Consider the following 25,482-nt stretch of genomic DNA (forward strand, 5'->3'; position numbering starts at 1 on the left):
TAGAATGGATATTTTAATCATGTTAATTCTTTCTACCCATGAGCACAGTATATGTTTCCATTTATTTGTACCTTCTTCATTTTCTTTCTTCAGTGTCTGACAGTTTTGTTAGTACAGATCTTTTACCTTCTTGGTTAAATTTATTCTAAGGTATTTTATTTTTCTTTGAGGCAATTATAAATGGGATTGTTTCCTTAGTTTTTCTTTCTGATAGTTCATTATTGGTGTATGGATATGCAACTGATTGTGAATATTTATTTTGTGTCCTACTACTTTACTGAATTCATTTATCAGTTTCAGTAGTTTTTTGGTAGACTGTTTAGGGTTTCTGTATACAGTATCATGTCATCTGCCTATAATGACAGTTTTGCTTCCTCCTTTCCAGTTTGGATGCCTTTTATTTCTTCTTCTTGTCTGATCGCTGTGGCTAAGACTTCCAGTACTATGTTGAATAAGAGTTGTGAAAGTAGACATCTATGTCTTGTCCCTGATCTTAAGGGAAACACTTTTAGTTTTTGCCCATTCACTATGATGTTAGCTACAGATTTGTCATATATGGCCTTTTTTACATTGAGGTATGTTTCCTCTATTCCCATGTTGCTGAGAGTTTTCATCATAAATGGATGCTGGATTTTGTCAAATGCTTTTTCTGCATCTATTGATATTATCATAGGATTTTTCATTTTTATTTTTTATGTGGTTTGTCATGCTAATTGATTTGTGGATATTATGCCAGCCTGGCATCCCCAGAATAAATCCCACTTGATAATGCTGTATGGTCTTTTTACTATATTGCTAAATTTGGTTTGCTAATATTTTGTTGAGGATTTTGTTTGTATGTTTATCAGGGATATTGGCCTACAATTTTCTTTCTTTGTAGTGTCTTTATCTGGTTTTAGAATGAGTATAATACTGGCCTTATAAAATGGGCTTGAGAGTTTTCCCTTCTCTCAAATTTTTTGTGATAGTTTGAAAAGGATAGGTGTTAGTTCTTTTTGAATGTTTGGTAAAATTCACCTGCAAAGCCATCTTGTCCAGGACTTCTGTTTGTTGGGAGTTTTTTAATTACATTTTCAGTTTCGCTAGTGGTAACCAGTCTGTTCAGATTTTCTGTTTCTTTTTAATTCAGCTTTGGAAGATTGTATGTTTTTAGAGATTTATCCATTTCTTTCAGATTTTCCAAGTTGTTTGTAATATTTTTTTATAGTCTGTAGTGTCAGTTGTTACTTCTCTTTCATTTCTGATTTCATTTATTTGGGTCCTCTCTCTCTTTTCTCTTGATGAGTCTCCTTAAGAGTTTATCAGTCTTACTTATCTTTTCAAAGAACCAGTTCTTGGTTTTTATTGACCTTTTGTATTGTTTTTTTCAGATGCTAATTTGTTTATTTTGGCTGTGATTTGTATTATTTCTTTTTTTCTACTCTCTTTGGGCTTTCTTTGGTATTCTTTTTATAGTTTCTTTAGATGTAAGGTTAGATTGTTTATTTGAGTTTTGTTTGTTTTTTTGTTTGTTTCTTGAGGTAGGCCTGAATTGCTATGAATTTTCCTCTTAGGAAAGCTTTTGTTGTGTTCCACAGATTTGGGGTTGTTGTGTATTCATTTTCTTTTGTCTCGTGGAATTATTTTTATTTCTTCATTGATCTCATTTTCAACCCATTTGTTGTTTAGTAACATGTTATTTAACCTCCATGTGTTCGTGCATTTTTCAGTTTTTTTCTTGCAATTAATTCCTAGTTTCATACTGTTGTGGTTGTTTTGTGGTCTAACGTGGTCTATTCTTGAGAATATGTGCACTTGAAAAGCATGTATATTCTGATGCTTTGGGGTTAAATGATCTGAAAATATCAATTAAATTTATCTGGTCTAGTATATCATTTAAGGCCACTGTTTCCTTGTTGATTTGTAGTGGATGATCTATCCATTGATGCCAGTATGGTGTTAAAATCTCCCTACTATGACTGTATTATTCAGTCTCTTTGTTTGTGTCCATCAATATTTGTGTTATATATTTAGATGCTCCTATCTTGGGTGCATAAGTTTTTACAAGGATTATATCTCTTGTTGTATTGATCCCTTTATCATTATGTAATATTCTTCTTTGCCTCTTATTATAGTGTTTGTTTTAAAGTCTATTTTGTCTGATATAAGTATTATTACCCCACTTTTTTTGTTGTTGTTGTTTCCATTTGCATGATTTTTTTTTTCCATCTCTTTACTTTCAGTCAGTGTGTCTTTCATTCTGAGGTGGGTCTCTTGTAGACAACATATATATATGTGTGTGTATCTCTTGTTTTATTATTCATTCAGCTACCCTAGGTCTTTAGATTGGAATTTTCAGTACATTTACATTTCAAGTGATTGTTTATTGCCATTTTATTTTTTTAATTATGTTTCAGTTTTTCTTCTTCTGAAGTCCCATTAATATTTCTTGTTAATACTGGTTTGGTTGTAATGAACTCCTTTAGCTTTTTATTGTCTTGGAAGCTCTCCTTCAATTTTAAATGATAGCCTTGCCAGGTTGAGTAGTCTTAGTCATAGGTCTTTACTTTTCATCACTTTGAATGTTTTGTTTCAATCTCTTCTGACCTGAAATGTTTCTGTTGATAAATCAGCTGACAGTCTTGTGACAGCTCTTTTGTAGGTAACTGTCTTTTTCTTGTTGCTTTTAAGATTCTCCCTTTGTCTTTTACCTTTGCCATTTTTATTATGATATGTCTTGGTGTGGGCCTCTTTGGGTTCATCATCTTTGGTACTCTGCACTTTCTGTATTTGTTTGTCTTTTTCCTTCACCAGGTTAGGGATGTTTTCAGTTATTGTTTCTTCATATATGTTCTCAATCCCTATCTTATTCTCTTCTCCGTATGGTAACCCTCTGATGCAGACATTGTTGTTCATATTGTCCCAGATCTCCTTTAAACTCTTCTTATTTTTTAAAATTATTTTTCTTTTTGCTTCTCTGATTGGGTGTTTTCTGATACACTGATCATCTCTCTGGGAACCATGATATCTCTGTGGATCAGGAAGCAGTTGCCCAAGAGAACAGTGCCAGGAGCCAATCACAACCCCAATTTGAGGTGTTCCCCTCAGAGGGAATCATCCCCTCACCTGCTCTTCCAGTCCTAGGGGTGGGAAAAGAGGAAAGGTTTTCACGCTGATCCAACAAATAAAGTGTTAGATAAAGACTGATTTCATCAATATTAATAATGATTTTTTATGAAGTAGATGGAAGTTCACTGTGTTTGTGAGTGTGCCATTTGTCAACACTGATCAACAATATGGAAGTTTTTGAATAAGGAGAACTAATGTAACAACAACCACAGATATCCAGAAATCAGCCTTCTGTACATCTTTGAACTTTTGTAAGCATAAACTAATAGTTTGTACTGAATATGCAGCCTTGATCACCTAGCAACAAACTAGCAAAATCCAGAAGACATTTTGCATGTAAAGCACCATAATCTAGCCTCCACTACCCTCCCTGGGGCAGGAAATAGAAATTTATAAACCAAAGGCAAGCTGTAAAGGAAATTCTGCCAGTTTTAGTCACTGATTTATTTTCTTTTTGTTTTTTAAGAGTGTAAGTTTCAATGTCTGTGTGTTTATTTTTATTATTTTTAGCAATCTACTGGAAGTTTTCATTGTAAACAAAGCTCTTTAAAAGAATAACCAAACTGATTAAGCTGCCTTAGGAGGCAGCTTTTAAGGGCAGTGATCTAATTAGGAGTCTTCAAGGACAATTTAATAGTGATAGCAAAGCCACTTTTGTATTTGAGTCCCAAATTTAGAAAATAGCCTTTACATTTTCAACCTAAAATTATAGTCTGACCTTCCTGTTAATTTTGAAACACACCATAATTTAGACACCTGCTGAAATCACTTACTGCTGTGATTTGGAGTAGGAACCTGGAATCGCACCCTTTTAAATTACCCATCACACCCATTAAAATTAGCTGTACAGTCAGCTTTATGTTGATCCTATGTATATTTTGTAATCAACTAAAATGCTTACATATCTAAGTATCGCCACACCTGTATATAAAACAGGTTTATTGAAGTCATGAATGCTCTGGAAGAGCAGACATTGTGACTTTTGTTTGATTTCACTGAGGAAAAAGGCAGAGCATTTTTTACAATAATGTATCAATGAAATACAAAGTCAAATGCCAATCCAAAAGTTTTATGCATTTCATATGTTTAGGAGAAATGTATGGAATTTTGGGTATTTCCTAGGTGTGTTTTTTTTTCTTTTCTTTTGCTTTATTTATTATAGCATATGTCACTCCTCTGTTTCTTTTTCCCCTTTTTTATTGAACTTATTGGGTTGACACTAACAAATTATACGGGTTTCAGGTGCACAATTCTACAACATTTTGTTCATTAGATTTTACATATGAGTGAAGTCATATGGTACTTATCCTTCTCTGGCCTCAAGAGCATTATGCTAAGTGAAATTAGCCTCACTGGTTCTTTTTTATTGTTTCTATGTCCTTTTTAATGTTTACTGTCTCTTTGTTGAGGTTTTCACTGAGTTCATTCATTCTTCCCCTAAGTTTCTTGAGCATCCTTATAACCATTGTTTTGAACTCTGTATGTGGTAAATTGCTTGCCTCCATTTCATTTAGTTCATTTTTGGAGATTTCTCCTGTTCTTTCATTTGAGGCACATTTCTTTGTGTTCCCATTTTGGCTGCCTCTCTGTATTTGTTTCTGTATATTAAGTGGATCTGCTTTGCCTCCCAGTCTTAGTATGGTGGCCTAATGTAGTAGGTGTCCTGTGGGGCTTGGTGGCACATGCTCCCTTATCACCTGAGCTAGGTGCTTCAGGAATGTCTCTTGTTTGGTTTATGTGAGCCTTCCTGTTGTAGTTGAGTCTTGAGTGCTATTGGCCTGTCTTGATGGTGTTGACTCTCAGACTGGCTGACTATGAGGATTGATCTTGATCATAGTGTATGAGTTGTTATGCAGGCACTGACCCCACAAAGTAGAAGTCACACCCCGGGTTCTGGTGCCTGCTGACATCTCCTTTTGGTTGTGCCCATATGGACATATTCAGCCATGCTTTATGTGGCCAGAAGCTTATCACCTTGTATGTTGGTTCAAGGGCCTCTTTTGGGGAACTCTAGTGCAGGTCAATGTCAAGAGCTGCCTATGATCAGCCCCAGATTACATGTTTGGAGCTACAAAGAAATCTACAGTTTGTGGCTGCCTCTGCTGGGCTTAAGAGGGAGGGGCCAAGCTGTGTACCAAGCCTGGCTTCTACCAGCACCAAGCCTGGGGGCAGGTCAGCAAAAGGCCCAAGGCACCCAAGACACACCTCTGCCTGTGGGCTGCCTGTTAGTCTGGAAATGCATCTGGTGGTACGTGAGTTGTGTCAGGTAGGTTCTTAATGAATCACCAGGTAGGGGTGAGTAGTATTCACCAGATTGATACATATTTAAACTCAGCACAGGTGCTGGGTCTGAAGCCATTCAGCAAAAGTCTCAGTATACACCAAGGCCAATGTCACCTGCCTGGGCCCAGCGGACCTGTGTGGTGGGGTGGGCTCTCAGGGTGTCGTCAGAGTGAGGCCAGCAGAATTCATTAGGTGAAAATAGCCAAGATATGGATGTGTGGAGGGAGTGCTGTACACAGAAATGGTGGTGGCTCTGGTTAGTTGTGTGAGGGAAAATTGGCCCTTGCCCTAGAATCACACAACTCAGCCCTTCCCTGTTGTCTTTTGTACCCCTTGAGTGTGGTAGAATCTCCTCAAGAGCTCCACAAGAAAGTCTGCATTGCTGACCAGGCTGGCCCCAGGGAGTCAGGTGGGTGAGGATAGTGCATTCCCCTAGGCTGACACGGCCTGGAGAGCAGTGGACCCAGGAAAGATGATGTCGGTGGGCGGTGTTAGGGAGGAACTCAGCACAGGAACCTTGGCAGCTGTCTCTTCAGCGCTCTACCCTAAGGCACACAACCCAGTGTCTCCCTGAATGACTCAGTCCTCTCTGATCTGCCTTCCTTCCACCATAGCCTACAGTGAGTGGCCACGGATGAGATTTTTCTTTCTGGCCTTTAAAGAGAGTGCCTGGGTTTCTAACAGACTCCTGTCTCTCCCTGGTGGTCAGAATCCCCACTGATTTTCACAGCCAAACCTTATTTAGGCTCCTCTTCCTGGTTCTGGTGTTCTGGGCTGGGGATCCCAGTATGGGGTTGAAAACCCTTGCTCATAAGGAGGGACCTTTGCAGCTAAGATAGCCCTCCAGATTTTCAGCCACCACATGTGGGTGCAAGGACAGCCCTTTTCACGTCTCTGCCCTTCCTACCAGTCTCAATGTGGCTTCTTCTGTAAATCCTTGGTTATAACACGACTGTTCAGCTAGTCTTCAGTTGATTTTTCAGGATTATTCTACAATTTCGGTGTAATTCTATTTCAGTCCTGGGAGGAGGTGAGTGTGGTTTCCATCTACTTCACTGCCATCTGGTGGATCCACCTTCCCATAATCGCAGCTGAATATCATCAGTTACCTTTGTTTCTCTGTGGATAATGGTTTGCAGAGAAGTAGCTCCTGACTTTTTTGTTGCCAACTTAATTTTTAACCTATGACTGAGCATTTCGTTCCAGGTGTGATCTCACCAGACAGGCACAGAATGACTGTTGTGCCTTTATCTGGGTTCATCTGTTAATGTGGTTCCAGATTATAGTAATATTATAACTATAGTTAGCATTAACATAGCTGTAGTTAGCATAATAGCTATCACACTATTAGCTAAAAAGATATATTTGTGGCAACTAAAATCCCTAGGTATTTTTCACATGTTCATCCAGCAATGTTTTCTACCATCCTGCCTGCCACCATGTTTATAGCATTTGGGGGTCTAAGTCCAGAACTTTCTGTTTGTCTTATATAATCCTCTTGGGTTTGGTTTTTTTCTTGTCTTGACACATAATTATGGTTAACTGCAGTTGGATGAGGCAGAATGGGAGGAGCTGAGAGTTAGAAATAGACCCACTAAACTAAAAGAAAGAAGCCCTAGAGCGTTGTATAATCAAGCCACCGGTCCTAAGAGGAAGTCAAATCCATATGATATGATGTCCAGAGAGGATGCAAGTCCATCAGTTAGAATCAGGGACCATGGGGTGCCCTAACAAGTGGGAGAGCACGAAGGTATAGGGTTCAGGGTCAGTAAAAGAGAACACACTGATTAACAGGTAGCAGGGCATCTGTAATGGAATTCTGGGGTTCAAGGCAGAATGCCAGTCTCTAGAAGGGGGACGAATTAGCTCAAAATTGCTTCCTTGTGGGGTGCTACCAGTACTAGGATATCTAGAAAGAAAAACTCAGACCCAGGAAAGATGATAAGACTTCAGATTCAAGAAAGTACAAGACAAGCCCTTGGACATAGGTTCAGACTTGACCACCAGCAAAAGATAAGCATGCTGCTGTGATTTTCTTTTTTCTTACCAAATACATTATTAAATATTTCCTTTTGTCTGTGTTACTCTGTGCCATTTTATAGGTGGTCTGGATTTTACTAATTAACTATTTTTTTAAAAAACAATTGATTTTTTTTAAGCTTTTTAATGCCTTAATTAATTTTAATGTTTTATGTAATGTTTCTTTCTGAATATGAAAATGCAAAATCCACCTTGTTTTTCTGAAGGCAAAAATCATTTAATAATAGACTATGCCCTTAATCATTTCTTCTATTAATATTTTGCCATGGAAACCTTAAACATCGGAGTCTCTGTAGTAGAATATTGCTTTGAGTATTTATTCCCAGGCCCTTCTTAAGCCATTACTATTGTTTGTCAGCTTTTAAATCTTCTAAGTTGGACATGAGCTTAAGATACAAAGGCTTGGGGGAAAGATAATGCATTAAATTACATTTTGTTTTGAACATAGAATTGGTAGAACCCTCTAGAATTATCCAAAGGGATAATTTTATAAAGCAGTGCTTGCTCAAAAGGGGTTCCTCATAGCGACTGAAACACAATTCTTAGGCTAAAACCAGTGCTTCAGACGTGGGGGTAGGATGTGGAAAAGAGCTTATTCAGACCTTTTAGGGAGTATAAAATACAGCCAGGAACAAGTAACAGGAGAACAGCTTTTCCCAATGTTGACTGCAGAAAATTTGGATTCTGGTTCTTAATAGCTTAGCATGACGTAAAAATCCAGGAGGAAACTCTGAGATTGTTGCTTCACGTCCTGCCCCACCCAGTCTGGTTATCACCAAATGGCTTCTCACCTAAGGTACTTTAGAGGACACATTTTCACATGAAACCCAGAGGCCTCTATGCTCCCTGATCAGCCCTGCCTTCAGGGGTTTGCCCCTGAGCTAAATCCTACTCAGGTAGGCTATGTATGTACAAGCATTAGAGTTAAATGCTTGTTTTGGATACTTTTACTTCAGTGGTTTTTCTTTTATTTTTCTCTTTCAGTTTCTGTACTCCTACAAGGGAAAGTCATGATTACACTAACAGAACTAAAATGTCTAGCAGACGCCCAATCATCTTATCATATCCTAAAACCGTGGTGGGACGTCTTCTGGTATTACATCACCCTGGTCATGCTGCTGGTGGCCGTGCTGGCCGGTGCTCTGCAGCTGACGCAGAGCAGGGTTCTCTGCTGTCTTCCATGCAAGGTGGAATTCGACAATCACTGCACCGTGCCTTGGCACATCCTGAAAGCCAGCGTGAATGCGTCCTCCAATCCCGGGACGCCTCTTCCACTCCCCCTCAGAATCCAGAACGACCTCCACCGCCAGCAGTACTCCTACATCGACGCCGTCTGCTACGAGAAGCAGCTCCACTGGTTCGCAAAGTTTTTCCCCTACCTGGTGCTCTTGCACACGCTCATCTTTGCAGCCTGCAGCAACTTTTGGCTTCACTACCCCAGCACCAGCTCCAGGCTGGAGCACTTTGTGGCCATCCTTCACAAGTGCTTCGATTCTCCGTGGACCACCCGCGCCCTGTCGGAAACAGTGGCCGAGCAGTCAGTGAGGCCCCTGACACTCTCCAAATCCAAGGTTCTGCTCTCATCCTCGGGGTGTTCAGCTGACGTGGATGCCAGTAAGCAGTCATTGCCCTACCCGCAGCCTGGCCTGGAGTCGGCTGGCATAGAAAGCCCGACCTCCAGTGTCCTGGACAAGAAGGAGGGTGAACAGGCCAAAGCCATCTTTGAAAAAGTGAAAAGGTTCCGTACGCACGTGGAGCAGAAGGATATCATTTACAGAGTGTATCTGAAGCAGATAATAGTCAAGGTCATCTTGTTTGTCTTCATCATAAGTTATGTTCCATATTTTTTAACCTACATCACTCTTGAGATTGACTGTTCGATTGACGTGCAGGCTTTCACGGGGTATAAACGTTACCAGTGTGTCTACTCCTTGGCGGAAATATTTAAGGTCCTAGCTTCGTTTTATGTCATTCTGGTTATACTTTATGGTCTCACCTCCTCCTACAGCTTGTGGTGGATGCTGAGGAGCTCCCTGAAGCAATATTCCTTTGAGGCACTGCGGGAGAAAAGCAACTACAGCGACATACCCGACGTGAAGAATGACTTCGCGTTCATACTCCATCTGGCTGATCAGTACGACCCCCTTTATTCCAAACGCTTCTCCATTTTCCTCTCGGAGGTCAGCGAGAACAAACTGAAGCAGATCAACCTCAATAACGAGTGGACAGTGGAGAAACTGAAAAGCAAGCTGGTGAAAAATTCCCAGGACAAGGTAGAACTGCATCTTTTTATGCTAAATGGGCTTCCAGACAATGTCTTTGAGCTGACTGAAATTGAAGTGCTCAGCCTGGAGCTGATTCCCGAGGTCAAGCTGCCCTCCACCGTCTCCCAGCTGGTCAACCTCAAGGAGCTCCATGTGTACCATTCATCTCTGGTGGTCGACCATCCTGCCCTGGCCTTTCTAGAGGAGAATCTAAAAATCCTCCGCCTGAAATTTACAGAAATGGGGAAAATTCCACGCTGGGTATTTCACCTGAAGAATCTCAAGGAACTTTATCTGTCTGGCTGTGTTCTCCCTGAGCAGCTGAGTACCATGCATTTGGAGAGCTTTCAGGACTTAAAAAACCTGAGGACCCTCTACTTGAAGAGCAGCCTGTCCCGGATCCCACAAGTCATTACAGACCACCTGCCTTTCCTGCAGAAACTGTCCCTCAATAACGAGGGAAGCAAACTGGTTGTGTTGAACAACCTGAAAAAAATGGTCAATCTGAAAAGCCTAGAGCTGCTCAGCTGTGACCTTGAACGCATTCCACACTCCATCTTCAGCCTGAACAATCTGCATGAGTTAGACTTAAAAGAAAATAACCTTAAAACTGTGGAGGAGATCATTAGCTTTCAGCATCTCCAGAACCTTTCCTGCTTAAAATTGTGGCACAATAACATTGCTTATATTCCTGCCCAAATTGGGGCGTTATCTAATCTAGAGCAGCTGTCTTTGGACCATAATAATATTGAGAATCTGCCCCTGCAGCTTTTTCTATGCACCAAACTACATTATTTGGATCTAAGCTATAACCACCTGACCTTCATTCCAGAAGAAATCCAATATTTGAGTAATTTGCAGTACTTTGCTGTGACCAACAACAATGTAAGTAAATTTATTCTTCCCTTGGTTCAGTCTTTTGAGTATCTGCTGTTGCAGTGTGCAGTGTAGATAAAGACATTAAATCATGCTAAGCATCCTCTGAGAATGGCCTGACTACCACTTGCTAGGCATGTGACCGCAGACAAATTACCAAAACACCAAGCAGCAGTTTTTAATCTAACTTACAAGTTGTCGTGGAGAATTTATGAAAAACTATATAAGCACTAGGCACAGTTCCTAGTAGTTGCTCAACATATCTTTATTCTCTTTTCCTATGTTTTACATAAACATCACATTGGAAGTATTTTAAACTAATTAGTTAATGACAGAACTCACTTTTCATTTTGGAAAGGTCTTAACTACTTAGGAAGTTTCATGAAACTTTTTAGCTTCCCAAATCTGTCATAGGAGCAGAAACCTTTGTTAAAAATACTGTGATCATGAGTTATTCGTAAATCTTTTTCTGTGATGCAGTAGGACAGATTTGAAATCTACATGCGTGTCTAGAAAGGCAATTCAAAATGAAAGGCCTGGCTCTATAATGCAACACTAGGGCTTCTTAGAAGCTTTTTCCAGCAGCCATGCTTTAAAAATGAACCATAATTTGCAACAGTAAAGCCAAGTTAAGGAAAACTTAACATCTCTGAAACAAGAAAAAACAAAATAAATGAGTAGTTTCCTAGGTTAAAATGTGAAGGAGAAGGAAAATGAAAAAATTCGTGCGAGCTAAAAGGGGCAAGAGAGCGATGGTAATGTGGTAAGAAGGGGGGGACCTGTTAGAACTCAGCTCTGCCAAGAGAGGAAAGTGATCATCCTCTGGCGGAAAATGGGAACTATTTTCTTCTACCCCACCCGCAAATGTGTTATCGTCTAGACTTTTTATAATTTATGGTTCATGCTAAATATAGCTGTGAGCATAGTGTTGGCTAATAAACATATTAATCACCAGGTATTATTTTTGAAAACGATGGATTGTTAGAGGAATTCCAGAAAGGCAGGCGATGAGGGCAGAATTCATACTGATTTTTAGAACTCTACGACTTTACGCACATGTAAAAGGCTAGAGCCCATTCTAAGATAAATGAGAAATCTTCAGATCTTAAAGGATTATGAAGCTTTAAAACTCAGAATTTCCTGAATTGTTTTTTAAAACACAGATTCCTGGGCCCCACTCCCGGGTTCCCAATTTAGTAGGTCTGGTGTAGGATCCAAGAGTCTACAGTTTTAAAAAGTCCCAGGTGAAGCTGCTGCTGCTGGTTTTGTGACCATACTTTAAAGACTACAGGTCTAGAGGTTTATCATTAGTGATAATATTAATATTTTGGTTTTATTTTTATTGTTAAATCTATAATTAAAAGTATAAATAATTATTTTGAGAGGCATTGGTTTCACCAAGTTGTCATACAGTTAAATCACTACATGAATTTTTGATTAAGTTGTTAGCTGGCCATGAATTCTGTAAATATATAAGCAGGTTAATGTTTTTTCTAGTTTAATATAATAAAACCTAAGACCAGTAGTACTTTTGACACCACATTTATTGACTTCTTGACAGTGTCTGAAAGATAGACGAGGGATGACTATGAGACAAAATCCTGTCTTGGATAAGGGAGGATTCTTGGTAGCACATGAAAAATTTTATGCTGAAGATAGTTTATGGCCAAAGTAGAATATCTTTGGCTAGGTTGTCTCAAAAATCTGATAATCTGTGTCTGAGCATCCTCGGAGCCATATGATGACCGTGACAACTGAATGGGTGAGGAACACTCTTCTCAGAACTGTGAAGAGACTTATTTAATAGAGATGTGGCAAAACTGGAACCCACTCATGATGAGAAGTGCCTCTCTGATGGAACAGGTTAGTGTAATGATGGGGAAAACTGAGTAGAGAAGGGACAGAGAGTAGTCCACAAATTCGTCTTCAAAAATTTGGAAGACTTAAATAGAAGAAGAAGCTTATTGGGAGTACCCATAAGTATTAGAACTAGGACAAGCAGGAGAAGATGTCTCACCTTTCCCAAAAAGCTGTCCAAAGATTGAATGAATATTTGAGAAGGAAGAGGTGACTTTCTTATCAATAAAACTGTCCAGATATAGATTATCAACCACTTAGTAGGAAGGTTGTTAAAGGGAATCAGAGGTTCAGGTTTCATATGGGATTTTAACTAATTTTAAGGTTCCTTCTAACCTTCGGATCCTCATGATTCTATGAGGTAGACCAAAATTGTTATAAAATTTAAAAATAAAACATCAAATTTGATGCATAAATATTTAGATATGCATATACTCAGAAATGTGAGTTGATTCATCCACTGGGAATGGAGGTTGGTAAGAATTCCTGAGAGAAGATGTTTTAAAGAGTCTTCTAAAGACTTAAGCAGTGTATCAGATTCATAGTTGGAGGCAACAAATACTAACTCTGTCGTTAGGCAGAAAAGACTTTTTTTTTTTTTGAAAGGATGTTAGCTCATTATCACTGAAAAGGCTGCAGAATTAAGCTTGAAAAACCAGCACAAAGTCAGCAAAAAAGCCGAAATCATAGCACAAAAGCAAAATGGTAGAGATGCCCTGGCCAGTGACCAACCCTGGGCACCAGTGCTGCCCCTGAGGACTTGGTTCTGCTGCTACTACAGCCCTTGCCCTTCCACCAAATAGGTTCTTCATGATTTCTGCTTCTTTGTGACACTGCCACAATTCAAAGTCCAAGTCTGGGCGCTGATTGGCGGAGTTATGAATGCTCACACTCGAGCTTTAAGGCAGCCGGGAACACAATCTGGTGGTGTCAGTTCCTCTAGTGGGAAGTGGACTCTGCTTCCCGCCAAGATAAGATAGGGAATTCTCTAGATATCAAACTTAGTTCCCCAAATGACAGACACTCAAAGAGAGGGCACTCCAGAGTTTCTTCCACAGGCTAGTAATGGGTTTTATCGCAAAAGCATTAAACATTTCCTTTTTTATCATATTTTTGCAGCAGGATACTTCAGAGCCTTTAAATATGAGTCTGCATTATGCTTTGCCAAGGGGCGATGCAGTATGCAACATTTGCCAAACTTACTTGAGCAAGACACTCTTTCATAGAAACTTTTTGAGAGGAGTGTTCCATGGAACACATCCTGAGAACACTAGAGGCAGGAAACGTAAAAAGACAGAGGTCATGCACAGAGGATTGCAACAGGCATACCCAGATGTAATAAGAAGTGAGAGTATTCAGCAAGGTGGTTCATGTTTGATTCACTGGACAGTGGCTGTGGTGAGACTTGAGCTTGAAAGTTCTAGTTAGCTTGACCTGGTAGTTTCAAAGGAGGCTCTGATTGTAGCGTCTAGAAGAGTTGGGCCCTGGCCAGGTAGCTCAGTTGGTTAGAGCATCGCCCTTAGACACCAAAGTTGCAAATTCGATCCCTGGTCAGGGAACTTAAAAGCATCAACCAATGAGTGCATAAATAAAGTGGAACAACAAATCAATGTTTCTCTCTCTAAAATCAATAAATAAAATTAAAAAAAAAAAAAAAGTTGGGAGAGGACAGTCAAGAAACAAAACTCCATGAAAATCAGTTATGATATACAATTAGGAATTCCACAGGTTGAAACCAAGAGACAAAGACACATATCTGAAAGGAAACTATAGCCTGGGAGCCAAATCAACCCACACCCTGAGCTAAGAATGGCTTTTAAAGTTTTAAATGGTTGGGGGTAAAAGTCAAAAGAATAATAATATCTTGTCACACATTAAAAATCATATGAAAATTCAAATTTCAGTGTCCCTGAATAAATTCCATTGTTCTCATTAGTGGGCCTATATTACAAAAAAATTATGTTCAGTTGTTGTTATTATATTTTGAATTTCATCACTTAAAAATGTATGAAATTTTTTCTCTCATTATATAAGCACCTACACAATTTTCAGTTTTGCTTCTTGGCCCACAAAACCTAAAGTATTCACTATCCAGCCTCTGCTCTAGTCTCCTCTACTGATACTGAAACTGAGGCTCATAGTCATTTGACCTGAGGTCTGAAGCTTCCTAGTGGTGAATCTGGGATGGAACCCAAGTGTTTCAACCCCTGCTCGAGAGCTCTTTCTACGACACGTTAGATGTATCGGTCCAACTGATGTTCCTAGGAAGAAGGGTGTGTGTGGAAGACCGGAGAGGGAGAGGCGGCATCCATCTGCATCCCGGTGCTCAGGTGCGATTGGAGCCTGATCGTGTGGAACGTGACGGAGAAGCACGGGGAAGGTGGGGAGGAGGGGTTAATAGCTTCACTCAAATCATGAAAACCAGTCCAGTTTACAACTAGGTCTCCTGACGTCTACATTTAATGCATATTAAGACTCCTAGCCAGAGGTGAATAATGTGGAAATTCCTCGTTATTTCACACATCCACGTGGAACAATGCGGAAGGTCATTTCTGTGGCAGGGCTTCTTGTTTTTGACATCACTGCTTAGAGATGGAAATAAGCAGCTTTGTTTCTTGAAATGATTGTATTTTACATATTTGGTTAGCACATCCTGAGTGAGATAGCATGTGTCAATGGCCAGAAGTAAAGGAAATAGGACACTGAGAAGAATTCGGGAGTAAGGGCCCAGCCTCTGGGAAACAGTGGAGTATTTCATTGTCAATGTCAGCCATAGGTATAGGAAAAGAATCACCCTTCTTTGGGTGTTCTGGGGGTGTCAGTACATTTTGTCAAAGATATTTGGTTGCCAGAGAATTCCAGGATATACAGTGACATTGTAGCCATTAGTTTTTTTGTTGTTTATTTTATAGTTTGTTATATGTACATGTTATAGTTTAATCTATAAACCATTCTTTTTATGAACTTTATCATCTCCCTGATCACATCTATAAATATTTCTTTTGATTTTTTTTAAAGAAATCAGTAATCCACCAAGGTAATTATTTTCTTTCTGGCTCATGTGTTACACAGTGTAAGAAAGCACATGGTAAATGAATTCAGTATAAGTAAATGCTATACAAACATTTTTTTATAAAATTCATTGGCCCAGGCCAAAAAGTGTTTGGTGTTCTTATAAACTTCTAGCAAACTATTTTTTAAAGGTATAACTAGATTTTTCAGGGTAAGATTCCTGAGCTGAAGGAAGGTCTTGAGTCTCTAACAGAGCTGCCCAGCCTCCTTTAGCAAAATTAAATTCAAGTAGGTGAGTTGAGGTCTTGCGCTTTAGCAGGGTGCTGATGCTGAGAAGAAGCCCCCGAGATGGACACTTGACACTCGGGAAGTGGTTCCGCTAACCACAGGCCTGACTCACTGTCACGAGAGCAGCACAGACGTGTTGACAGCTGGGCCCCAGAGGTTCACTCCCATCGCCTTGTGAAATCCTTGAGAAATTGCTAAAATCACAAAGTCAGAGATTTGGAAGAAGACTGGTGTGAACCTGATAGTTCTGATAACCAGATAGAAGGAGAATGGGGCTGTGGCTTCAGGGTGTTCACCCACTAGGCAGGCAGTTCGCTTAAGCAAGGTTCTTGCTGGGATCTGGAAGCGGGCTGAAGAAGGGGGATGTGAGGTACCATGATGCACCTCTGCTTAGGGCTGTCTTCTGCGTAGCACCCATTACACACTAATTATTTGTGCAATTGTTTAATATTTCTCCCATTAGACCAGTGCTTCTCAAATGGGGGGCAATGTCCCGGAGACGTTTGCCTGGACACATTTTTGGTTGGCACAGTGGGGGAGGGGAGTGGCACCAGCATCTAGTAGGTGGAGGACAGGGGATGCTGATAAACATCCTATAATACATAGGGCACCCACCACACCAAGAATTATCCTGTCCAAATGTCAGCAGTGCAAGGTTGAGAAACCCTGCATTAGACTAAGGTCCTTAAAGACTGTCTTGCTCAGCACTTTATCCCCAACGCCTAAGCACAGAAGGAGGCTCTCAGCACACATGTACAAATACAGACGAGCCAAGCCTTCTCCCTTTTCAGCCAGTTTGCCTAAGTCATTACTTAGGCACCAGCAGGCACTATCAACCCTGAGCACATTGCACTGGACTGATTGTTTCCTCTACTTATATCTCACTGACCCTCCTTCCGAGTTGCTGATGTCTCTGACCTTCAGAAGTAACCTCTTCCATCTCATCTCTCTGTCATATCTCTATATAGAAATCTACATATGTATGGTATTGCATTTGCGTTCTTGAGAAGGGATTGAAATACAAGGGTAGATGTTTTTTCATTGCTTATACCTAGTATTTTGATGTACCAAGTGACGAGCTGTATGGAATGCCTGTCTTAGCACCGGTGATCATTAGATTTATTATCAACGCTCTGCAGTACTGAGTGTATGTGTGGGTGATGGAGGAGAGAGGAGTTTCCAGCATAAAGAACATTTTTAAATTCAGTCTGGTGATTCTTTAGTTTGTATAGAGAGTGTTTATCCTTTTGAGAGCGTCCTGGATGGCCCTGGAAGTCCCAGCAGAGAGCTGGCTCAGCAGGGCTGCGCTAGCCCATCAGAGGAGCAGGCCGAGCTCCTCCAGAGTGCTTCTTTCCTCCTTGTTTCTAACACAGCCACTTCCCGAACCAAGAGCCATATTGTTTCATGGTAGCCAAGATGCCCCGTCCCCACTTACATAAGTATGTGGCGTGTTATAGGATGAGGCATGTGCAGTCCAGCTCCGCCTGGCCCAAACTCACCTCTCAGCGGCATGGTGAGAGCTGAGGGCACTGTACATGCTCAGCTCTTCTCTGGACAGCTTTCTCCAATAAACCCTATTTCACGTGCACACAGTGGCCTCCTTAGAAATTCACATGCAGCCTACCCACCAGATAGGAGAGTAGTTCAGTCGAGTGGCTCTAGGAGTTGAGTCGAGTGGCTCTAGGAGTTGACCTAATTGCAGGCTGTTTCTCATATTTAAAATTATTTCTCTGTGTTACATCATTGAATTGAACCAGCCAGAAAGCAGGAAGAAGGGTAAATAAATACTCATGAGTGTGTATGTAGAGGGCAGTGAAGTATATTATCATATCTTCTTGTCTCTGCTTCTGTTGACTTTTATTTTTTTAACAGAATCAAGTTTTTCATCTCTACTGTGAGACCCTAAGAAAATAGCCTCACGCCTGTTCTCAGGATGTCTTTGAGGATGTTGCCCGTTATGTAAGGCAGCGAACTCTTCACGAGGACTCATGAGAGCAATTTATTTCTAAGCAATTTATTTTTTCTAGGACTCAAGAATAATTATGATGCTCCTGAGCTGCTGGTTTGTATTTTATCTGAGGGACAGTGAGTATGTAACTGATTAGGTTTTCTCTGAGAATTGCGGATTAGAATGCTTAGAGCCAAATTCATTGCCCACCCACATGTAACAAGGGCGCTTAGAAGCTTGTGGCAGCCTCCGTTCTGACTCCACGTCGGGATGGCCTTATTTTCCCTTCATGTTTTCCATCTACTTCAAATTTATCATCGTTGTATGTAAACATCGGGAAGTGTTTTGGGGAAAGGGGAGAGGTATACATAAGTAAATGTATCATAATAGGCCGTCAGAAACTGGTCTTACTGGCTTTTTTTTTTTTTTTTTTCCATTTCCAGATTGAGATGCTACCAGATGGGCTGTTTCAGTGCAAAAAGCTGCAGTGTTTACTTTTGGGGAAAAATAGCCTGATGAGCTTGTCCCCTCAGGTGGGGGAGCTGTCAAACCTTACTCACCTGGAGCTCATTGACAATTACCTGGAAACACTTCCTCCCGAACTGGAAGGATGTCAGTCCCTCAAGCGGAGCTGTCTGATTGTCGAGGAGAATTTGCTCAGTACTCTTCCTCTCCCTGTCACAGAACGTTTGCAGACCTGCTTGGATAAATGTTGACCTAAAGACAACATGATTCCTAAAAGTGTGCCCCAGGGCTTTAAATGAGAACTAAAATTTCCTAACTTATAAAGATTTTAAAAATGGGTAATAATAATGACTAATTATAACCGAATGTCTTATTAAAGCAACTCAGTGTGTAGCCCTAAATGAAACAGGTAAAAAGTGTGAACACTGAACTGAGCATTGTGAATAATTGGTCTATGGCTTACTGACTTGTAAGAAACACACTTTGAGTGTATTTCTACCTTGCAGCTATTACCTTGAAGATTAAATAACTCTTCCCTCTCCCTCCCCAGCCCCCATTACTTATTTGCACACATGTTTTAACTGACTTCCTGTTTGGAGATTTATCACCCAGACCGTACACTCATCAATATAAATTTCCTTGATGCACACTCAAAGCTGTCTTTATGTTCTTAATTATTTGTAGGCAGGGTGTCTGGTGCTTGGCAGAATTCCTTCTTGCTTGTGTCTTCATCTGCTTTTCTCTTAACAGTAATGAACCCTGAGAAAGTGCCTGCTCTTGGCCTTTGCCTAGGACAGGAGCAAGGATACTTAGGACACGAGGCCCTTGGGACATCCATAAAATTAACGTGTTCTCTCAGATGTCTTCTTGTTTATCACCAGAGCCATTTTTAATTTGCTATTAAGTTTTTATATTAAATGTAAAAAATTTTTATTGTATAATGGATTCAAAATCTGTGGGAATCATGTTTGTAAGGTACAGAGAACACGTGCATTTCCCTAAGAATTTACTACTAACGTACTTGATTTTGGCTGCTTAGGATTCTCATGTTTGTGTGCACTCTCCAAAATGTTTTTGTACTCTGCAGCTAATTACTTTTGGGTAACAAAAGCCTTGTGTTTCATGCCCTAAAATATTTAGGGGTTTCCTTATAAGAGGACGGCCGTATCATCTACCTCTCTCTTCCCTTGTTGCTGTGCTATTGTACGGGTACAATTCTTAGTTACTTCAGAAACTGTGATGGAGGGGAGAGGTAGAGATTTGGATCTTTAAAATTGACTGCAAAGTACTTTGTAGAAATTAAGAGTTAAAGCAAAATACTTTCTTCTCCGTCTGCATGATCTATGGATATGATTATAATGTAAAACACTCAGCCTCTATTCAGTGTTAAAGATGAGTTCTCAAAGCACACAAAGAAATAAATCCATTTAACTGGAATTCATTTCATGCCTTTGTTTAACTTTTCTGGAATACATTTTGCTCCTTTTTATAAAGGGTTTTTGTGTTTGGCCTTTTATCCTGCATATTGTAAAATGAAAACCAACTGGCTCATTTTAGGGAAATATACACTTGTAATGTGTTTTTCTCGAATGAGCGTTGGCATCTGATTTTGAATGTAACTATGAAGTAATCTATTCACCGCACCTAGACAAAGCTGGAAAACACTAAGGGTAAAGAGTACCTTCAGCATGGAGCTGCCCTGTGTCCTGTTTTTGTTGCTTTGCTCATTCCAAAAAGATGAAAAGCGAGTTTTATAACAAAATGTAGCTTCCCTCACCTGCCACACACACCTGGACTGAATCTCAGAGCAAAGAATTGTTTGCATCAAATGAATTTGAATATTAACTATAAAAATTATAAAACACCAAAGGCTGCCTGAACCTTACTATTTATCCTGAATGAGAAGGAATGGTGTAAAAATGTAATTCTTACCAAAATTTGCCTTTAGTCAGAATACTCATGTTCTCAGGGACCCAGGCATAACTGATGAAACTGTCTTCTAGGACTTCAGAAAACAGATTCTGACTATATCTAGGGTTTTTTTGTGGGTTTGGGGGGGATTTTTTGGTCATTTTCATATTTTTAATATGAGTTGATGGTCATTTAATGTTTCACAACAGAATTGTCATGTGTATCAATTCAGTGTTAGATAGAATTATCCTAAGTTTTGGACATGAACATGATAACATGGAGAGGTATTTAAATGTTCTTGGAACGTAAATATTTTGGACAGATAATTAGCCATAATTTGTATGAAAAATTTCTTTTTTCTAAAGAATAGATTTCAAAACAAATTTTAGACTGTTACCCTTTTCTTGACAAACTCGAACTTCTCCATGGTTCGTCACAGGTTTTGTTCACGTGCAAAACTCATTGGCTAAATCTTCCTTACCAGCTCTCTCAGTTCCTGGAAACAAGTTACCATCAGGATTAATAATGAATGTTGTAAGCTTCTTTCCAAACATAAGAGTGTAGTAACTGGTGCAAACTCTGTTCTTGATGCCATAGTTTTTAGCTTTATTTTTTATTTCAACCTTACACACCAGTGTTTAGGTAGCTTTTGAAATGACATCGCACCAATGCCGTGAACTCTGAGACCACCACTTGACACACAAAAGGAATTCGATGCCACCTTTCCTGAATTGTTGGAGCAGATCATTGATAAGTGTTCCTATTCACTTAAGAGGATTTTAAATGAAGAAAATGATGTTTGTTCACTCAAAATTGTGAGACTGTAGTTGGCATTTGATTTCTAAGAACATGCTGTACATTTTCCAAAAAATAAATATGGATGCTATTCAGAACGAAGTTGATGGCTTGTGCTAGCAGTGGCATTGGTTCATTTTATTTACATGCACACGCACACAGAGATGCACACACAGATGCACACATGACCTTGCACACACAGACACACCCATGTATGCAAAATGTAATATTAGTTTTGGATATGTTTAGTATTTTTCCCAAGGTTGCAAGAGGTATTAGGTTAAAGCTAGGATATTAATTCTGTTTCGTTCATTACTTGTAATTATGAGTGTTCTATTCTCTTAGTTATATTGAAAAGAAAACTGAATGCTCAACCTTAGTCTGAGAATCCAAGCAGTTTTGAGCATTTCTGGTAAGGTGTAGTGTTCTTTCCCTAATCTACATCAGGGTACCTCTATGTGGCACACAGATACTGTGTTTTCATCCTGCATTCTCAGTCTTAATTTTTCTCCCCCTGATGTCACCATATTTCACTGTCACTTAACGGATGTTTGCATGAAACGGTAAATAGAGATCCTCCGAATCTCAGCGCTGTGGCACACGCAGCTCCCTGAGTGTGCTGTGGTGACTGCAGTGAGTTATTTGCATACCATTGTTTGATAGTGAAAATCTTTGTTTTTGTTCTTCAAGTGTTTCATGATGCAAATTTTGTATGTTTAATTAAAACTGCATACTATTATTGATGGGTTCAGAAACTATTAAAGTAAACAGTTCTGTGGATTTGTAGCTTTATTTCCTTGTATTTTCAATAAAATGCTCTTTCCATCTTTCTTCTCTTATCATTGCCCTACCCACATAAGGTGTTTTGTTATCCCTCTCTACCCACCCACCTCCTTAAATTTGATCAGCACTTGTACAGTAACAACATATTTGTGCTAGAGAGCTTGCAGCGCTACCTGAGCATGCATTTATCTGGGGGGAAGCCAGAGCCTATAATTATGCCTAATCGAGTAGTTCTAATTTACCCATCCCTGATCCAACGGTGGGTCCCTCATCCCTCGCCAAAGCATGAGAACATAACTGTAAGTCTGCTTTCAGGAACTGTATATTGCATCAGAATCTGTGTTTATTTTTTTCTGGAAACATGAGGAAGGCTGATGGGAGAAGGGAGGAGTTATTTTGTATCCTGGTTTGAATTTTGAAGACATTGTATACATGAAACAGTTGCAAAACACCCTGAATATAATTTTCATCTTCAGCCAGATATGAAAGCTGAAGCAGTCAAAAAACTGCAATCCTGTTTCACTGCTTTCTTCCTGTTTCTGCCTGTTTCTATATCCACTGGGAACTAAGTACCTTTCATAATGGACTACATTCTCTTAAACTTTTTTTTTTACATGAACAATTTCATCAACACTAAAGCATTAACATAGAAAATATAAGCCGAAGCACTGAGTTGAGATGGCTTCCAGTTGAACTTAATTCATATTCAAGTTTTGCATTTGACTTGTATAATACACTACTGCTAAGAAAAACAATTATGAATGCCTCCTGCATGTTATATATTATCTCTAACAGAGATGGTGCAATTTAAAAAATACAAAGGGGCATAGAATTAGAATGGATGTGTCTGTGCATATATGTGTTGTGTATAATCCTAAATATTTATGTTTAAATATTTTAAAAACTCATTAAATGTTTCACTCTCAGTGAAATGATGGGCCAATCTGAAGTAGAGACATTTTTTTGTTAGCTTCACTCTGAAGGCTCGCATTGCTTATTTTATCTTTATCACATATTTTGGAACATGCATAATGGGTTTTTGCTTCTGGCAATAAATTATTAGAAAATGTAGGATTTTGTCATGAGTTGAATGTTTTCGGCCCTCAGGTTTACCATGTAAATCTGCATTTTAGTGGTAGATCCCTTTGCCTGAGATTCATCAGTTTGGTAAACTCTACTGTTTTTAAAGTACATTTTGTGTAAAAGGAAGATTCAGTTTTTATAATAAATGGCAAATAAAACCAGATTAAATGTTGGAAGAGGTTGACTGTACTCCTTTTTACCTGTGTACACCTGTCAGTGCCCAGGTTCTGAAAGTGATTTCCTTCCTTCCTCCCACACTTCCCTGGGCAGCCAGCTGTGCAGTTACATTATTTACCAAACAATAGCTTTTAGGTTTACACGTGAATCTCATAACAGTCCTATGAGTTTTCAAATAAGCTATAACAAAAAATAAATAAGCTACAATAATTACAAAACAGCAAGCCCCTGAAAAGAGCTGAATTGATCCTAGAATGCACTGAGGGGAAGGGGAGGTGACACCTGCCACTCCTAATAGGTTCATCACCAATGATCACCCACCAGCCCATCTCTCTGCCTCTCTCCTTGGCTCCAGATAAATAGAAAGTAATGAGCTGCAAGATGAAATTTTCAGAAGTTTCAGTAAAGAGAAAAAAAATAAAATAGACACATAATCATTTGAAATTTTGAATAGATCTCTCCCTGTTTCCCTCTCTCTCATAGGCACACACAGTTTAAGAAACACATTAGAAAGCCGGTACTCAGATCTTTTCTCTGCGAGAGGACAGAACTTGATTTATACCGAACCGGATTATGAAGGAAATTAACTGCGGAAACCAGATGGACATATTTTTCCCTGGAAATGCGGTCCTTCGAGAAGGCTTTCCTCCACATAAGTGCCTTGGGAATGGGAAATATACTGAAGGGGACATAAAGCCTGCTCCAGACTCAAGGCATTAGCAGCCACTCGGGGACTGCTAGGTGTTTGGGGCCGCTGGGGTCCTGTGCTAACAGCCTGCAGGGCGGTGACATGCCCCCATGAGCACAGCAGTAAGTGTGGCCTCGTGTTCCTCAGCATTCCCTTCCACAGTGCAAAACGGCTTATCGAAAACGTGAAGGGCCCGCCTGTGGGGGAGACGGGCTTTGCCGTGCTGTCCAGGCCGCCGTTTGATTCTCGGGAGCTCCAGCTCTTGTTGGGTTTCTGCCCCCTTCTCTGGGTTCCCTAAAACCCTAGCTTGTCAACTCTCCCTCTCATCTCTGAGGTCTGGAGAAAAGCGGTTCATCCAAAGGCACAAAGTTAAACCTTGAACTCAAGCCGCATATTTACAGAGGAATATATATATATATACACATATACATATATATATGTGTGTATGTATGTATATATATATATATATATATATATATATATATATATATATGCCAATGAAGGATCAGAAAAAATGTCATTTTTATCATGTGTAGTTTTTTTTAAAAATACAGATCTCTCTTCACCCACCCTCCAGCCAAGAGTTGTAAGTCCTGCCCCCTAAATACCAACGATTCTGTAGGACTACCTTCATGTTACTGAGAAGCTTTTCAAATGATTTCTCATACTAAACACCTTAAAGCTCGTTCACCTTTTTACGCAGGCCTATTTGTCGGTGTGGAGCGCAATACGCTATTTTTTACTCTCTGCCTCCCTCTGCTGCTGAGATGAGAACAAACCGCAGAGAAGCTCGCCGGCTTCGGTTCCCTCCCCTTTACAGCCTGCCTTTAGCAAGTGCGGCCCCCAAGGGAAGATCTTGAGAATTCAATGGCGTTCACTCAATGCCCACGACTCTATCTCAAATCAGAGGCCTTAGAAAGCGCCCTGCAGCACTTGGCACCGGGACCAGACCGGAGATGGACAAGCAAGAATTTAGCACCCCTTTCAAAAAAACATTCTTTGAATAATTTATTCACTATGTATTTGGTAGAGGTGGGGGAACTGGTTTTCTGTTACTGAAACTCATGAACCTTCCTATCAGCTGTCTGTTGCCTTCTCCAATAACAAAACTCTCACTGGGGAGACAGAGTTTAGAGGTCACTGAGCAGAGAGACAAGCGGGGGCTGGAGGGCTCATGGCATTTCTGTTAAACATTGCAATGGGGAAAATCCCTTCTCCCAGGCACCTTGAGCAGGCCTGTCAGCTGTGGGTCTCCCCGCTTTTTACTCTCCTGCCCCCTCCCCAGATCTCACTCCATACTCCAGACCCTCTCCCTCTCCCTCCCTCTCTCACACTCTCTCCCTGTCTCTGCTGTTCGCTGCTGTCCTAATCTCATACTCCAAGCTCACGTCCTCTCCCATTACTAAATCCCATCTTTGAGAGTATTCAATGCTTGTCATACCAAGGGTGATATTTTAGTTTTCCTCACCAAAATAAATATCTTTCAGTTACCAAGATTCTTCCTTCCTACGAGGTGGTTCTTTGTCACAGTTTCAAGTAAGAGACTTGTTCAGAGTGCTGGCTGGGAGCAGGACCAATTCGCATTCCTTAGGCTGGAAACCTAAGACATTGAATGTGGAAACCTGAGTTAACTGGTCCCCTATTTCCAATTAGCCCAATGCCATGGGGTGTTGCTTGTCAAATTAGTGTCGAGGGAAGTGTTTAAACACAGCTGGGGATGGGGGGGCGGGGGGGAACCAAATGCCACCCGTGTGGAGGGAGTTTCCGGCTAGTCTTTCCCTGAACTCGGTTTGGATTCACATCCTTTCCTATTGCCATTGTGGTGACTTCATAGAGAAACTACTCAGATCGTTATGGGGAGAAAAGAGCAGTTCTGTCATCTTTTTCATAACAGACAGCCAGGC

At 40.2% G+C, this 25,482-nt stretch overlaps 1 protein-coding gene across 7 annotated transcripts in view; it reads left to right on the forward strand.

Annotated features, from left to right (window-relative positions):
• The window catches only part of LRRC8B (leucine rich repeat containing 8 VRAC subunit B), a 73,163-nt gene extending 51,530 nt beyond the window's left edge, over positions 1–21,633 (forward strand). For 5 of the 7 annotated variants that reach the window (XM_081145561.1, XM_081145563.1, XM_081145560.1 and 2 more), the window contains 2 exons: positions 8,416–10,580; positions 18,120–21,633. In XM_081145561.1, coding sequence (XP_081001687.1) covers positions 8,442–10,580; positions 18,120–18,392 — 2,412 coding nt within the window. In that variant the 5' untranslated portion in view covers positions 8,416–8,441 and the 3' untranslated portion in view covers positions 18,393–21,633. Of the gene's footprint in view, positions 1–3,219; positions 3,360–8,415; positions 10,581–12,132; positions 14,404–18,119 lie in introns of those variants that run through there. The other 2 variants (XM_081145564.1, XM_081145565.1) reach the window with 2 other exon arrangements.
• Positions 21,634–25,482: the final 3,849 nt, after the last annotated feature.

This window comes from Miniopterus schreibersii (genome assembly GCF_964146895.1).
Source record: "Miniopterus schreibersii genome assembly, chromosome: 8".
Lineage (NCBI taxonomy): Eukaryota > Metazoa > Chordata > Mammalia > Chiroptera > Miniopteridae > Miniopterus > Miniopterus schreibersii.